Genomic DNA, 16,804 nt, shown 5'->3' on the forward strand with positions numbered 1-16,804 from the left:
ATACAAGTAACTGCACAATTCATAATCCATTATAACATCTGCATACGTTTAAATCAAAGGATGGCAATCAGTTTGTTTGTATTACATGTCAATGACATTTCAACATGTAAGGCTATCTGAGGGACACCGACAGGGAATGCAGAACACAAATTAAAAAGAACCTGTTTAAAAGGAACGCCCCACCTGCTAGTGCCCAGAGGGAAAAATGGAAACGCCTAGGCAAGCTGTGTAGTACAGTATAAAGAGTATTTGGGATTAATCACCTCCATGTAAGAGGTATGGGATATATCCTCAAAAGGTACAGTGACCTAGAGGCAATGAAAATGAAAAGTTGTCAGAATAACGAAAGGAGTACACCTTGTACTCAGTGAAGTGGAAAAATCATAAGTTGCAGTGGATCTTACCCACCTATCTTGGAATTAATTCCCAGCCACCAAAAATGTTACCCTTGGGGGCAGATTGCCATGAAAATGCCATGGATTCCTTCTTTTTTCTTTCTTTCGTTTTTTTGTGTTGGGGGCACCCCCTTGGGCAAGGGGCAAAAAGAACTATTGGGCAGATCGGCCTATTTTTTTTGTTAGGCCCATCTGCCCCCAGAGAGGGCAGAATCTACTTAGCGCCAGGGATCATGTGTGTGCTTTGTGTGGGGGAGTGGCCCCTTGGGCAAGGGTCGCCCCCCAAAGGGGGCAATATATTCTATTGCATTTCTGGGGGCAGATTGGCCTATTTTTATGATAATACTTTCTGCTTAATTCCAGGCATTCCACAATGCCCCTCATGTACTAATCTCACACGTCCGCACACTAACTGACCAAAGGCACCAACCTATGACTGCCAAACATTTCTTTTGAATGTGAACTCATTACTCATCTTCTCGAAGGCAGTGCAGGCTCCACATAACTTACTCTCAAAGGGTTAACCAATAATCAGAGCCCGTTCTATCAACATGTCAAGATATGTAATCTTTGCCTTCTTCAACACCTTCTCTGATAACACCGCCATGCACCTCAAATGTCTCCTCCACATCCCCAAATGTGGCAGCTCCATCACATTCTATGGCAAGATCGTCACATCCCTGCAATGCCAGGTTGGATAACCCATCCACTTGTACTTTTAATCATCCAGGCACAAACAGAATAATGGTAAGCCTGCTATTTGGGTGCTAATGTCACCAATCTTGATGACCTCGACCTTCCACTTCCTGAGGCCAACAAATGTACCAACGGTTTAGAATCATTCCTCAGTGTAGGAAATGTTACTTACCCCGTAAATATCTGTTTGTAGTGTAGTGCCCCACATTCACATCCCCTGCATACTCCTGCAAACTATGCACAATGGACTTGAACATTTGCAAGTTGTTTTTCTTGTGCACTGACTCCATGTTAGATTGTTTTCCACACAGAATTGTGGTGTGGTGAGTCAGCACTATACGGCGGACATGTGCGTTACCCAAAGAGTATAATTAGTGAAAAAGAGAAGAGGCCTGTAATCAGAGCCACTCGTGTCTGGGGAAGAGGGTGGATGCATGTGAATCTACAGCACTACATGCTATAAACAGGGTAATATTTTCTATCCATAGCATGTGTTGCTGTAGATACCCATGCTCAGCATTGACTGTAAATCAGTGCCCTCCTATAAGAGATGGCTAGCATGTGGATGATGCTGAAGTCTGAAATAAGGCCCCAAGTCATTTGGCCAACCATAGCTTAATATCTGGCAAGGACATATATATCTCAGCTTTGGGAATGTACCTAAAGAAGGCTATAGATGCAGCCTTCTTACGTGTAGAGTGAGCCCTAGGGGTAACTGGGAGGGCTCTCTTCGCTTTGTGATAGCAAGTCTGGACACAAAATACGCTATTCATTTAGCAAATCCTACCTTGGATATCGGTTGCCCCCTGCGAGGCTTTGCAAAGGCAAGGAAGGGTTAGTCTGCCTTGCAAAAATGTCTGATTCTGTCAATGTGGTTCTTGAAAGAATGCTCTACTTCTAGAATATGCACGATCTCTCTGCTACCAAGTCTGGTTGGGGAAAATATGACTGAGAGATCTATAGTCTGATTAAGGTGGAATGGGGAAACCACCTTAGGAGGGAACATCTGGTTTCTCCTGAGCACCACCCTGTCCTTATGACTTGTAGGTCACAAATGTGGTGTAAAGAGTATCATAACAAGGAAGGCTACCTTCCAGAAAAGGTACTCTAGCAGGTCAGAATGTAATGGGTCAAATTGGAGACCAATGAGTCTGGAAAGTGAAACTTTGAAGTTCTACACTGGTACTGGTGAAACCCTAAGAGGAATGAGTCTGTTGAGACCTTCTATGAATGCCTTAATTTCAGGGATGTGAAAGAGAGGGATGCTCTCCTTTTTACATGTATGCAGCCTTTGCTGCTACATGAAGGCATATTGAAGTGTGAACTAGGTCTGATTTCTGGAGGTGGAGCAGGTAGCTTGATGATGTGCTGGCCAGCAGCCTTAGAAGGTCTCGCTTCTTGGCGATGCAGTCAGTAATAGACAAGTTACTGTCCACCCACAAAGGCACTCCACCATTAGGCTAATGCAGTAATGAATTGTGCAATATCAGACTATCTGAGCTAGCAGGAAAAGTGAGAGTGAGCGAGTAGCCTCATGGTTCTCAAAGTAATACATGGTGGTCATGTTGTTTGTCTAGACCAGGACTACTCTGCCTCAAACAGTAGGTAGAAAAAATAATGACAGCAGATCACCTGGTAATTAATGTGGTGGCTTTGCTGATGTGGAGCCCACACACCATGTACTGTGTTGTGATCGAGAGGAGTTCTCACCTGGTTTGTGAGGAGTCTGTTGTAATGATGACTTGCAAAAGGTGGTTCAGAAAAGGCCTGCCTCGCAAATGATTACTGTTCCACCATTGCAGAGAGCAATGGACATAAGTCATTGCCAACACTAGATCGTTCATTTAAGTTCCACTTGTGACCATTATGCTGACAGTCCTGTGATTTGCTGCTAGCAGAGCAATCAGAAGGGACTTGCCCACATATGTAGGGTGGGCTGTTGGAAGAGGGCTTATATTTCTAGTTGGCTCTGAGAATAACCACTCTTTCCTTCAGAGGCTCTTGAAGTTGCCTGTGGTGATCTTATACTCATAAGCATTCTAGGTAGCGTCTCTACCAGGTAGTTGTCTTCCTTGATGACATGAATATCTACCCGATGAGTGTCTGCCCTCTGAATGACTTTGTGGCAAGATGTAGTGTCATCTGGTGACAATGGCATAGCTGGGTACAGATATGGGTCTATGTTGACCAGGGGATCAACCTTGTAGTCACCCCAAGGCCATCAGGAGTTTCATAGGGGTCAGCAAGGTGTAGTGCGTTGGCTTCCCCCTAAAATGAATGGGGTTAACGCTCTGGTGAGTATGGAAAAGGCAAAGTGTTTGAAGGAGGTGGCTGTTGTGGAGCAGGAGGAAAAGGGGGAGGAGAAGGAGGGAAAGGTGGTGGATGCGGAACAGGGATGGTGCCCGTCTTTGCTCCTCTTGAGCTTAGAAGATAGTGGAAGCCCCAAAGACATTTCCTCCTCGAAAATGAACTTCCTCCTCCGTGGCAAAGACTGTGTTGGCTTTGAAGGTAGCTTGGTAGTGATTGTGCCTGTCTGAGGATTGACGAACAGGTGTTTCTGGCAAGCATCCAATATTTGTGGTAGACCAGGTCCGAGGTGCAATTTGAGGTTAACCTCACTGGACCACAAGTTGGTTACACATACCTTGTCAAAGATTTTACCTTGTGACAATCCTTTCAGTCCATCACAGGAGTATACTTCTAAATCCTCCCAAGACAGAGGAAGGCGTTTGGAGACCCACAGGATTTATAGTATAGGCTAACAGCAGTGTCCAGTTCACGTCCAGTCCAGGTTCAGTTGTCAAAGGTGAGCTGGGTAGTTCCATCAAAAGGCCTCTTGCAGCATATTGTTTTCCTGTAGCCACACAGGCGGACAGTCAAATGACTGTTGACCCTTTGAGTCCACTCCTTTGTCCTGGGGACAAGAGGAAGTAGGTCCAGTCCTTCAGGGCTCCCCTCAGGTCACAGACAATAGGTCCAGTCCTCTTATGTTCTTCCGCACGTACAGACATTTTCTGAAGGGGGTGCCTGGAGTTTCACAATAATGCATGGCTCTAGCATGTGGGTGAGCATGACTCCTGGGTATGCCCTAATATGGTAAACGTTCCTGTGGCCAACGCTATTCACTATTTCAGTAGTTTGTTTGCTTACTGCATGTCCTACTCTTAAATATCATGTTCTCTTCCATACGGGCCACAAGACCTACATGGGCTGGACTTATTAATATTTTAAAGAAGATTTTTACCCATCAAAATGTTTAATTTTTGACAGGTCACAGTGCATGTTTTGCATTGTTAGAGTCAGGCTACAATAGCAGGCCCGACACCATGTTTGCATTTCCATTATAGTGGATGGCAAATAGGTTCTCCTGTCCACTAGTGGCAACTTGCAGACCAAAGGTACATTTACAGACTTATAGGCAAGCTAAAATTAGGAGTATGCCAATTCAACCATCTTTAAAGGGGGGAGCACAGCACTCTACTACTGGTTAGAAAGGGTAAAGGGCACATTGTTCTAAAGCCAGCAAAATATGGGGTCCAGCGAAAGATTTAAAATCTGAGATGTTCAAAGAGAAAAGGCAGAGTTCATATAATACCCAATTCTTTTGATGCGGGCAATCCAGAATTGACACACCTTTCTCGGCTAACAATACTCTACCCAGTGTCATCAGATCTTCTCCTTAAACTCCACATTGGTCATATCAATTTGCAGCTGGGATCTAAGTCTGAGGGCACAGACAGCCTTCAAAGCAACTGATAATCATGTGAGGTGGGTAGATGTGACTCATCACGTCCGGAGCAGAACATCACTGGTGCAGAGCCACATAATGCCACCTAGTCTGATACCTAGGGATTATTCACAAGGTGAGGAATCTGTGGATAGATAGAGTATCCACCACATTGACAGTTACAAAAAGTAAGTAACTTATTCTTTTTGAACATGTCAAATCTGATTTAAAAAGTGTTTGAGGATAGCAGAAACAGATCTTTTGAATTTATTTTTTAATGCACTTGTTGCTTTAAAGGTTACATTTTAAAAGGGGAAAACAGGTTTTGCTGATTTTCCCCATATTTTTACAGGCCTTGCCACAAAAATACTGATTATTCCACCCCCAAAAAAAAATGGCCACAGGAAAACCCTTCTTGTTACGGTATGATTTAATCAGCAAGGCCATTAGAATAAGCAGCATTTCATTGCATGCTGTCATATACACCGTTTCACAATGGCGTTACAGCAGCTCTAGCTCTTCCTGTGAGAAGTGATGGTGTGTCCTTGTTTTCTCAAAATAATCTGGAGAAGAGTTGGCATTTGCTTGGAAAGCACCCTGAGTGGAGAGAAATGTGGAGCAGAGTTGAGAGGGGCACATCTGTGTGCATGATCTTAATCAGACAGCTGTGTCCTCCTCTGAAGGATGGCACTCTGGGCCTGGGACCTGCTCACCCAGAAGTGCTGACGTTGCACTTTCTTGGTGGCAGCTAAAAGATCAAGGGTTTTCCCCATTGCTGGAAGACAGCCTGTGACACCTTTGAGTGCAATTGTCATTTGTGACTTGCTAAGCACCTGCAACTGAGTTTTGACCTCCTTGGCACTTGAAGATCCTGCCATGTAGTTCACCACCAGAGAAACCCCTTTGCGCCCCAGCCACTTCTAGAGCAGTAATGCCTCCTGTCTCAGAATCCAGGAACCCACACCGCACTGCTTTCTGCAGTACAACATAGCAGCTGTGTTCTGTTCGCGAATCTGTACCAATCTTTTACTGATGGTGGGCAAGAAGAGCTTCAGCACCCAGCAAATTGCCTTCGACTCCAATAAAGTATGGAGTTGATTCTAAACCAGAAACAAAAGTCCTCTGATCTCCACCTCTTTGAGATGGCCTCCTCAAACCAGTAGTAATGCATTCATGACCATCATCTGCTCTGGGGGTGTGGGCGGAAAGAAGAGGGGCCTCCCAATGACCCAACTGAGGTCCAGTAGCCACTAATGCAAACCTTTTGCAGTCTTCTCTGAAATCAGGATACAATCTGACAGATTTTCATGAAGTTGTGCCCACTGGGATTTGAAGTCCCCCTGTGGAGTCGGCATGTGCCATTTGCCATGCATCACTAGCAGTATCCAGGAGGCCAACAATACCACTAGCTTCAGACATACTGAGAACCAGATTGGCACATTGTAGCCCAGGATGTCCCAGTCTTTCTGTAGGAAAAGGCATGAAAACGTACAGTATCTGGAATGGCTCAGAAAAGGAACATCTGCAAAGGATACAGGAGGTTGATAGTGAACTTCAACAATTTTAGGAGGGTCACTGTCATCTGAAGATGGTTGATAATTGCCTGGAACAAGCATGCCTTTAACATGGTCATCAAAGTAGGGGAAAACCGGCACCCCGACCTCCATTGATGTGCTGCAACCACTGCCATCACTTTAGCGAACACTCAACAGGCACTGGTGAGCCCAAAGGGGAGCAATGCAAACCGAAATGCTCCTGTCCCACCAACAGTAACATGTAACACCTGTTGCCTGCACAGGTCTAGCATGTGAAAATAATTGTCTTACTTGACCAATGCCATCATCCAGTCTCCAAGGTCCAGGGCAGACAGGACCTGAGCTAGTGTGAGTATCTTGGAATTTGTCCTTCCGTAGGAAGGAGTTGAGGGGCTGAAAGCCTCCATCCTTCTTCAGCACAAGGAGGCTGCTGGCAGCAGCACAAGGAGGCTGCTGGCAGCAGCACAAGGAAGTTGCTGGCAGCAGCACAAGGAAGTTGCTGGCAGCAGCACAAGGAAGTTGCTGGCAGCAGCACAAGGAAGTTGCTGGCAGCAGCACAAGGAAGTTGCTGGCAGCAGCACAAGGAAATAGAAGCAGTAACACCCAGTTCCTACATCTGATGGCAGAACGCTCTCGCTGGTCCCAGATGGTCCTCATTCAGCCACACTAAAGGCAGTGCAAGGTGCAGCAGGGTAAAAGAAGGGTAAGCCACAGCCCCAGCAGACAGTTTATAGGATCGACTTGCCTGTTGTAATGGCCTGGAGTAAATATCAGATCCTGCCTCTGACATCACGGTTGTGTGCTGAAGGGAGGCACACTAAAGTGGTTTTGGGGTTGCGGCCCCTCGAAGGGTGGAGGTACTAAGTCACAGGTTGTCTTTGTTGTCCTCATGGTCTCTGGGAAGCGTGACCACAGCCATGAGAGGGCTGAAAAGCCTGGTATGCTGGAGGAAGGGGATGACAATGACAGAAGGGGTAATCCTCTAACGTAGCCAAAAAGAGGTAGAAATTGCTCGTGGAATTGCTTTGAAGGAGCAGAAGGGTCCACAAAAAGTGCCAAGGCAGAGTCCGTTTTATCCTCTAAAAGACGAGATCTGTCAAAAAGCATGTGTGTTGTCGGAATATGTGTTATAGTATAATTGGTGTCTCCCAATGTATTACCTATTGTAGCATTGTTGGTTTGTTTTACTTGGAACGTTGATGATGTTATGGCTTGCAAAACGAGCAGTTAAGACAGTTGTTGGGACATATTCTAGGACTGCACAGCTGTGGATGGAGTTTTTCTTGATGTTAATAAAGATCTTGTACCTTGTACTCCTGGATTCATCCGCGTACCTACGTCCACAGCATGTCCATTAAAGATTGGCATTCCTGGAGAAGCCTGTGGACCACATCTAGGGTTTGCATTGGAAAGCCACATTGGAGCTACTCATGTCCAGTTCTGACAGTATCATAAATTTCACTATATTGTGGTCATCCTGAATACCCTGAGCGAGAGAAGCCCAAAGGGCATACAGAACAGACGGTAAAATCGGAGCCACTGTTCTCAAAGAACATGTGAAAAACAGCAAAGGGGACAGCTGGCATTGACCTATCTCAGAGGCAGGACCGGAGTAGGGAATGCTGCACAAGAGGACACCGGAGTCAGTGCTGAACCCGATGTGGGCACAAGGACCAGAAATGGTGCAAAGGGTGGAACTGCTGTCAGAAACTCGCCGGGAGGACCCTGTGGTTCCTTGGAGCCTGGTGGTGCACCATAGGTGGCTGGTAAAGTGCAAAAGACCAGCAACATATCCTCTCACTGAAGGCTTCTACTGGCTACAATGTCATTGACAGACTTCGGAGTTCAAGAGTGATGGAAAATGGAAGTTTCCCACTTGCATTTCTTACGTTTCTTCTTAGGCTTACCCAAAGACTTTGAACGTGAGGAAGATCTGCCAGAGGAACAACTTCAGGCGTGGGAAAGGGGCCTTTTTTATTGACATTGACAGCATGGTGTCTTTTACTTGGCTAAAAAGTTTGGTTTCACATTTTCATATGGCTTTCGGATTCATCCAGGTGGAGTCCCACAGGCTTTAAAGTCGTGTTCCGACCCCAGGAACCACAAACAGTTGCTTGCAACAGTCCCTGCCCAGCTTGAACCCTGTAGATTTAGGGGCTGACATTTCCCTTGCACACTGGATAATAATGGATACATTTGTATGACATGTCCGTCAAAGAACAGGGAGAAGCTCCTGATCTGCAAATGAAGGCGTTTTAAGAAAGAAACTGATGTGAACACATATGGTTAACACTTATAGATGGTTCCACTCTTCACTTCAACAGGGGAATGACGCTGGCTCAGAGCCACATCATGCCACCTATCGGTACATAGGAGAACCGCTCTGAAAGTTCCTGGATGCAGTCTGACAGATTATTTATAATATGGAAACCTGTGTTTAGAAGTATCATCAGAAGAAAACGGAGCATTAAAAAAAAAAAAGTAATCTCCCTTTTAAAATCTAAAAATATTACCAAACAGCAAGTATTTTTCTGCAAGCAAGGTAGCAACCTAATAGGTGTTCAATGGAATGAGCCAACTCAAACAAACCAACAGAACCTCCTATTCATAAACCAGAAAGGAGAAAGCATGCATTCGGTGAGGGAAGCTGTAGTCTCAAGGCTACTTTACCTATGAAAAGCAACAGAAGATGCATAATAAAGAGAGACAAAATACATAAGTCATAATTCCCAAATTTTATTTTGGAATAAAATATTTTTGTATTTATGAAAGAAACAAGTGATTCAATTGGAAAAAACATATTGCAGTGATTTTACATAAATATTAATACCAAAGTTTAAGTAATCATTATTGGCATTTAATGGGCGAAGCCGCCTTTCCAAGACAGCTTTTGCCTTCAGCACCTGCTAATGCCTGCAAACAATCCACGTCATGCATTACAATGGAAGCACTTCATACAACACTAAATAATGCACTCCAAAAACAATAGAATGAATCTTGAGACAGAAATAAAACTGGACTGAAGATGTGATAAAATCTCCAAACAGTGGTTTAAGGGGGCTGACCAAAACATGCCAAAGGCTGAAAAGGACTAACCTAAAGCTTGCACTGCATTTTTTTTAAAGAAAAATAATATAGAAACAAAAGATCTTGGTGATGCTAGATTTAAAAAAATAAAAAAAATATATGAAGTGGACGATGATTGTTGGAAATCTTATGGTTTTGGGAAGCGCTAAGAATGTGGCGTTTGCGATATTGCTCTTACCAATCCATATGAAAAACATCCCCTAGGGAATCATCACCCGACACCAGATAAGACATAACTTGAGGATATTGGTAACTGTCCTGTGTCACAAGCAAATCGATCTGAGAAAACCCCCAGCTGCCACGTACTGCATGAAGATCTTTGTTTATTTTGATCATTTATAGAGTGCAGGTGTTTCTATGAGGGCCAGAGGAGGGCTTCACATAGATCAGAAGAAGTGTGTCACTTCATAGTGGTAGACTTTTACAGAACAAGGGGACGCAATACAATAATCTTAGGTTGGGGAATTCCACATCTCAAGTCAAGGTGTAGAGCAGACTTCAGTGATCACTGGTACCTCTGACCTCCTTCGCTAGCTGAAAGTTTACACTCAGTCAAGGTCAGCCTCAAGGCAGACCAGTACGGCTTGCATCAGAACTTCAAGTTTGATCCTTGCCAGGAGAAAGTGGGCTACATATCCGTTCCATACTCAGGATGCACCACATGTCCAAGTCCAAAAAATGATCAGTGAACTTCAGGTCAACTCAAGCTTACATTTCAAAAGCCAAATAATTGTTAAGATGCCCACTGAAAGATAGTGTCCAGTGCTCTGCACAGTTTTGACCTGTCATCCAATAATGCTGCATCAGTCCTTCTCATAGATCACTTACCACAATCTTCCACTCATCAGCAAAAAGGGAACTAGTAGGAGAAGGGATTATCCTCTCTAGGCAGCATATAGCCTATATCTTACATACTCTTTTCTTACTCTAATGCAAACAGTAGTGATCAGCTAAAATTAACCCTCATCACGGAAATGTTAGCTATCATGTACATCCATTGTAATAATTTGTGAAGTGTTTCACCAGTGAAAATGTGATGCAATGTTTACATTCATTGAAACAAATACTAAAAACTAAATAAATTAAAGAATCTCAGTCTGGCCCAAACCTCTGTACTTTGGTGCAGCAGCCAATTTATTCTCCTAGGTAGAACAAAAAAAGAATCATATGCCACACGCTAAGGTTTCCGCAGAGGATGCTAATAGGGGATTCATTCTTTAAACTAATCAGTGAGGAAACCAGTGGACAAGGTACATCCAAAATCGCGACTCTTAAGAGCACAAATGTGCAGGTTTTTGGGGGGAGGGGGCCTTGGAGACAAGGAACGTGTAGTCTCTGCAGGTGAATCGACATAGAGCATTGCTAACTTCACTTGGAGTTGATATTTGTATGAGTAAGAGGATGCTGTATGGATAGTGATGACTTTCTACAACCACCTTGAGGTATAGCCAAAGCTATTTCTTGATGGAAATGTGAATGTAGACATCCTGGTGATCTACACATACTAGTCAGACCTTTAGGTGCACCGCTTTCAAATTTTGGACAGCTAAATACAAAGTAAATGCACAAATAGAAATTAATTCAGCTTAGTGAATCCACTGGTAAAGTCGGATCTGTGCTAAATATTTTGCAAAATGTATTTTTTAAAAGTCCCTTTTTACCTGCCTAAAGACTCTGGAAGCCCATTTGTGTGAGCTTTCAACTTTCATCTAGGAGCCGAATAGCCCCTTTGATGAGATGTGAACTCCCAGAGCTGAGGCCTTGAGGTAGGGAGGTGTTCTGTTCCTCGGACAGGATGACCATCTGGGCAGGGCTAAGGAACTTAATTAACTTTCAAGAGGCCTACTCCGTCATAGGAAGATGTAGCCAACGTATGTTCCTGACCCTTCCTTTACCCCCCTTAGTCAGCCATGCACCAATTCCAGTGGGATAGGAGCTGCCCCTAGGACCAACTGAGTGACCACAGAGGAGGGGGTGCTCATTTTTCTGGCCACACCTCTATGGTGGGCACAAAAGGTCTGCACAGTGGAAGAACGTTTCTGCCATGTTGCATTTAGATAAAGAGGGACACTGTGGGATTGTTTGTTTTTCCTATGATAGTTAGGGAGGGGCCAGGAGTCATCTCCACCCAGTGAGGCCGGTGCCAGGGATAAATGTGGCACCTCTGGGCACCCTCTTCAGAACACTTCTTCAGAACACTTATTCTGTCTCCCACCGGTCCAGGACTGCATCTGTTGCTGAGACCTGAGGAGACCTGAAGGACTGGCTGGACGTGCTCCCACTTGTGCCCAAGACAAAGAATTAGACTCCAAGGATCAGATGAAACCCCCCCCCCTGTTAAGCTAGAAGGAACCACGCAAGCTGCTACGCTGCTAGAAACCTTTTTCCTGCAGAGCCCAGCTGACCAGTTCCAACTGGCCCTGCACTGGACTCTGCTAGTGGCTTCTGCTGGAGTGAATCTTGACCTCCAAGAATTGTTCCTTAGGTCCTTTTACCCTTGGATGTGTCAATGTGTACTCCTTTTAACATCCTGAGAAACCTGGGACTTAAACATTTTTGCTCCAAAGGAAAGGAGGACTGGGACAAACCTCCAAAGTCAATGTGACAGAGATGTGCTGCTGCTCACAAAAGTTTGCTCCAGCTCAGAGCTTTCCTGCAGCTGTAAATCCATTTCAGTGGAACCCAGCCCAGTTCAGCCACAGGTTTCCCGCCTTGCCCTACTGGGGAAATCCAAACTCGAAAAAAGTGACTAAGTCTAAAGGTAGAAATCTTCATTAGGCAAAGGAGCCAAAAGTATCTGGCTAGCGAAGAATCTTCCGTGGGTACGAAGTTTATATTTCTACTGCTCAGGGTTTTTTTTTTTTTGTTTGTTTTTTAGACAAAAGGCAACAACTTCACCAGGACATCGCCCGATAGCTATCGGGCCTTCTGGAGCACTGCTTTACCCCACTGAGTATTTTTTTAATTTCAGAAGGCAAAACTTCGGACCGGGACGAACCTGGCTTCCACATTTGACCTGCTCTCCATCTCAGTCGGCCTTAATTTATGCTTTAGTACTAGTCAAGCGCCACCAGCTGACTGTGGTTGGTGCTTAGTACGTTTTAGCACAGTTTTTATTTAAAATTTCAAAAAAATCATATCTCTTGCTCCCCTTAGTGGATTATGTCGGTCTGGAGTCATATGTTCATGAAATCATTCACTATTTTTTGCAAATTGGAGAAGGATTTCTATTGTATTGCGTTTTCAACATATTAATTTTTTTTTGTATTTTTAAATGCTTTATCATTTTCTCAAGTTAAGCTTGTTTACTCTGTACGGTAGCTACTAGGGAATGAGCACAATTTGAAATGACAAACTCTTACTGCACCTAGAAAGTCACAGAAGTAACTTTATTATTTGTGGTGGACCACCATCCACCCAAACTAATAATCCACTTACTCATGGAGAGAGTTTTCTTCCCTGGTTACCCCTGGACTGTAGAATCAAAAGAGAAATACCTCACCTCCAAAGCAAGAGATTTGGCAGAGGGCCCATCAATCTTCCTGTTGAATTGAGCTAGAGAAGCCCATTTAACTCTGCAGTTGTGGAAATGACACATGGTACTGCAGGACATCAATCTGTATGACGGAGTACTTTCTCAATAAAATGTGCACATGCTTAGTCAGACAACGAAGATGATCATATTAATGCCTCTACCAAAACCCAGTGCTGAATCCCTTGTATCAAGATATAGAAAGTAACATCATAGCACAAAGTGAAAGGACTTTTGCAGTGCCTAAGCTATCCTCAACCAACAGAGGTCTTAGGAACCTCTGATGGTCGTCAAAGAAATGTGTTGGAAAAGAGAGGCTGCGTTTTCTCCTTTTTTTTGCCACTCGAACAATGGAATGAAGTAAAAAAATAAATAAGTCTCTTTCTGAGAAGGGAGGAACAGCAAAAAAGCACAGAAATGCTAAAATAAATTTAAGGGATATGAGGCGTTATTTCCTGCAAACTACCAATGTGAGGAAAACAGCAACTGGGCAGGAACAGTTGGGTAGACGTGTAGTCAATGCATGCGGAAGGAACCCTTGCCCAGAAATCTTTTTACTAAATGATTGCCGTTACATCATCTTTGGAAAGGACTTTTTCTATTCCTGCCTGCGTTTCAAGTGTTCCCATCTAGAAGCAAATGAAAGGTAGCCAAAAACAACGGAGTTTCATCAACCACTAAAGTGATTACCCTATATTAGCTATCCATGGAACATATAGTACCAAACGGGCACCAAAAACCACACACACATGGAAAACAAGCAATGGCAAAGCCAATAGGTCTCACTAATAGGAAAGGTATTGGCTTAGTCAATTTCTTTCAGCCACCTTATACAGCAGTCCTGTTGCTGTGCATGGTTGAAAGTTATCAAAAAAGTGCCATAACATGCCAGCACTGACTGCGAGGGGTCATGATCTGCTTTCTTAATATGGGAATAATCTCTGTCTTTACACACAAAATGTTTAACGATCTTACATCTGTGCTGAAGTTCGCAGTTTTGGCCCTGCATATAGACAGTGCCAAAAATGCCACGCAGAGCAGGGAGTGAAAGCATCATTTGCATCCTTGTAGCATCTTGAAACACACTGGTGTGACTTTCGGGAGCGTTTATTTCAGACAGGACAGGAGGTGGCATGCAACAAAGCAAAGAGGAAGGCGGTGGAAGTTGGACAGGGCATGCAACAACAGGTGTGTGTGAGTGTGTGTGAGGGGCGGGGGCCTGGGGGAGGGGGGCGGGGGGGACGATTGGTTTATCTGACCAAAGAGAAAAAAGGACTGAGGAGAGTGATGCAGGAGCCAAACATTGGTGAGCAAGGGGCAGGCTCTAAGCCCCCAGTAAGTAAACAAATGGCCTCACTAGGAAAAGGGCGTACACTGTCTCAGTCGAGACTTAAAGTACAGTGTTTTTTTTTGTTTTTTTGTGTTTTTTTTTGTGTGGGGACTTTCAAAGAGGCAAAGATGCCCTCCAAACAAACTGAAGTATAGAAAGCAATCAACGGAGCCCCCAAAACGTTTTTGGGTGCTAAGGTGAAGTGAGGAGAATGTTTAAGGAAGGGGCAGGGATGTGTCCTGCCAGGGAGGAAACAGCCTTCACCATGACAGGTCTTTACCACGCAGGTAGGCACCGCACAGGTAAGTATTGGTACTTTATCATGCAGTACTGTACCACACACATTTTTTGTAAATAAAAAAATAAAAAAAATAACCTAAACAGTATGTTAAGTGATTTTAGTTTATTAGGTGCGTAGAGGTAAAGGGAAGTGAGGATGACAAGGTTTCGGGGTGGGACGAGATAAAGGGAGGTGAGGGTGGCTAGAGGGTTCAGGGGTGGGAAGAGGTAAAAGAAGGTGAGGGTGACTTGGATTTAGGGGTAGGTAAAGGTAATATTTGGTAATGGTAACTTGAGGGCTCGGGGTAGGTAAAGGTAAAGGGATGCAAGGGTGACAAGGGTTAGGAGTGGGTAGAGGTAAAGGGAGGTGAGGGTTCAGGGTGGGCAGAGGTGAGGGGAGGATGACTTGAGGGTTCAGTGATGGATAGAAGTAAATAAAGATAGTGTGATTTAAGGAGTTGAGGTGGTTGGAGGTAAAACATAAACCTTCTAAAATCAGTGTTAACTGATTAATAAAACGTCCTGTAAATTATGAAAAAGGTAACCAACAAAAAAGTTAAGTATGACTTAGCGGCAAAAATGAATTCAGAAAAACACATGCTGTCTGGTAATGGTCATAAAAGCAGGGACTATGTTTACAGATTCATCAACAATACAAGCAACAGGCTGCCAAAGTTTGTGTTTTGGGGGCACTGGTGACAGTTTCATTATTGCACACTGATTGCTTTCAGCTCTGGGCACTACTGGTTCAGCTCTAGGCACTACTGGTAAACACAAGCTTCACATCGGATGGTTTCAAGCTGCCGGGCCATGAAAACAACAACAAAAAAGCAAAAAATTAAAATAAGGACCACCACAATCCGAGTGCAAGCAGCACAGAACACTAATCACAAAATCAATTAGTACTTTGGTCGATGTTCCAAAACAATGAGACAAAGCTGACACGTTCACCAGAGAAAAGGAAGAAAATAAGACTGGAAATGAAGAAGACCAATCGTAAGTAATGGGCAGGCTAAAAGCCCCCTTTTAGAGTTTTTTTTTGTTTAAATGTATTTTTTTGTTTTAATCAAACAACAGATCGTTGAAAGGGATAGCACATGCGTGCTGTCTCAAGGGAGAATGAAAAAAACAACCTGCACCGTCATATTACAAAATACATTACTAAAGAAGAGGTTAACTGCCCAAACCACAGAAGCATTAGATGGAAGGCACTTATGGAGCAACACGAAACAGCAGCAGCTACGGAGATCAGGAGTACATCAGTGTAAGCACCCATGAAGGCACTGGGACGGTAGGCAGAGAAGAACACGAAGAGAGCCATGCAAACGTATACAGACAAACCTGACCTCCTACGCCTGGTTGAGATGCCCCAGTCTTCCCGCTGGCCAGTGTCGCGTGGATTTGCACCTTCATCGTGACCCAACTCATCGTGTTTGCAGATGCGTTTGGCAGGGGGAGATAGATGGCTGTCACTTAAGCTCACGTCACTGCTTACATCCTTCTGTAAAAGAGAAACAGGACAAGGCCTTCTAAAATAATACCACGACACAGCAAGCTGCTATTATGAAATAAAACCATGAAATAAGACGCTGACTTTTGGTGACTGGAATATATGAACCTGAAAGAATTTGAATGCATCACTAGCTTCAGATTCAGATATGTTGTGGAAAAGAATATTATTTCCAGAATTATCTCCAAACTATAAAACGTTCCAATTGGCTTTATTCTCAACGCAATGGTTTCGTTTTCTTCATTATAGGCCTATTTACTTAAATGTTGTTGTTTGTGTTATACCTAAAATGGAAAGAGATAAGAGCCAATTCCAATAAAAATTTCTTAGTAAGAAAAAACGTATATGAAAAATAAACTATGGTCACTAAAAATACAATGCAATGGAGTGTAAACTCAAGCGTTTGAAATACTTAGAATCTGATCCAAGTATAGCGGACAGCATTACCAACCTCATTCCATAAGATCCGAAACCGAAACAACTAAAATGAGTATAGAAAGGTACTGCTATGGTGCGCACGGTCAAGAAATAATGCTATGTTATACAGAAGGGTTCTATTACAACAAGATGAGACAGGTGGTTGCTAGCTTCTATGGCCCCTTCTGTACTGATCACTGAAAGTAAGACAGCTGTACACTACCAAAAAAGGTGCATTTCGACTGGCTTCTAACCGCTCAGTGTTTATGTAAGAGATTCATAGCAAGTACCTGAGA

General features: G+C 43.8%; 1 protein-coding gene across 5 annotated transcripts in view; it reads right to left on the minus strand.

Moving 5' to 3' along the window:
* Positions 1-16,804, minus strand: part of ATAD2B (ATPase family AAA domain containing 2B) — a 546,820-nt gene that overhangs the window by 459,037 nt on the left and 70,979 nt on the right. For all 5 annotated transcript variants that reach the window (XM_069236016.1, XM_069236015.1, XM_069236018.1 and 2 more), the window contains exon 2: positions 15,928-16,082. In XM_069236016.1, the coding sequence (XP_069092117.1) occupies positions 15,928-16,082 (155 nt within the window). The remainder of the gene's footprint in view (positions 1-15,927; positions 16,083-16,804) is intronic.

Source organism: Pleurodeles waltl, chromosome 5 (genome assembly GCF_031143425.1).
Source record: "Pleurodeles waltl isolate 20211129_DDA chromosome 5, aPleWal1.hap1.20221129, whole genome shotgun sequence".
In the NCBI taxonomy this organism is placed as follows: domain Eukaryota; kingdom Metazoa; phylum Chordata; class Amphibia; order Caudata; family Salamandridae; genus Pleurodeles; species Pleurodeles waltl.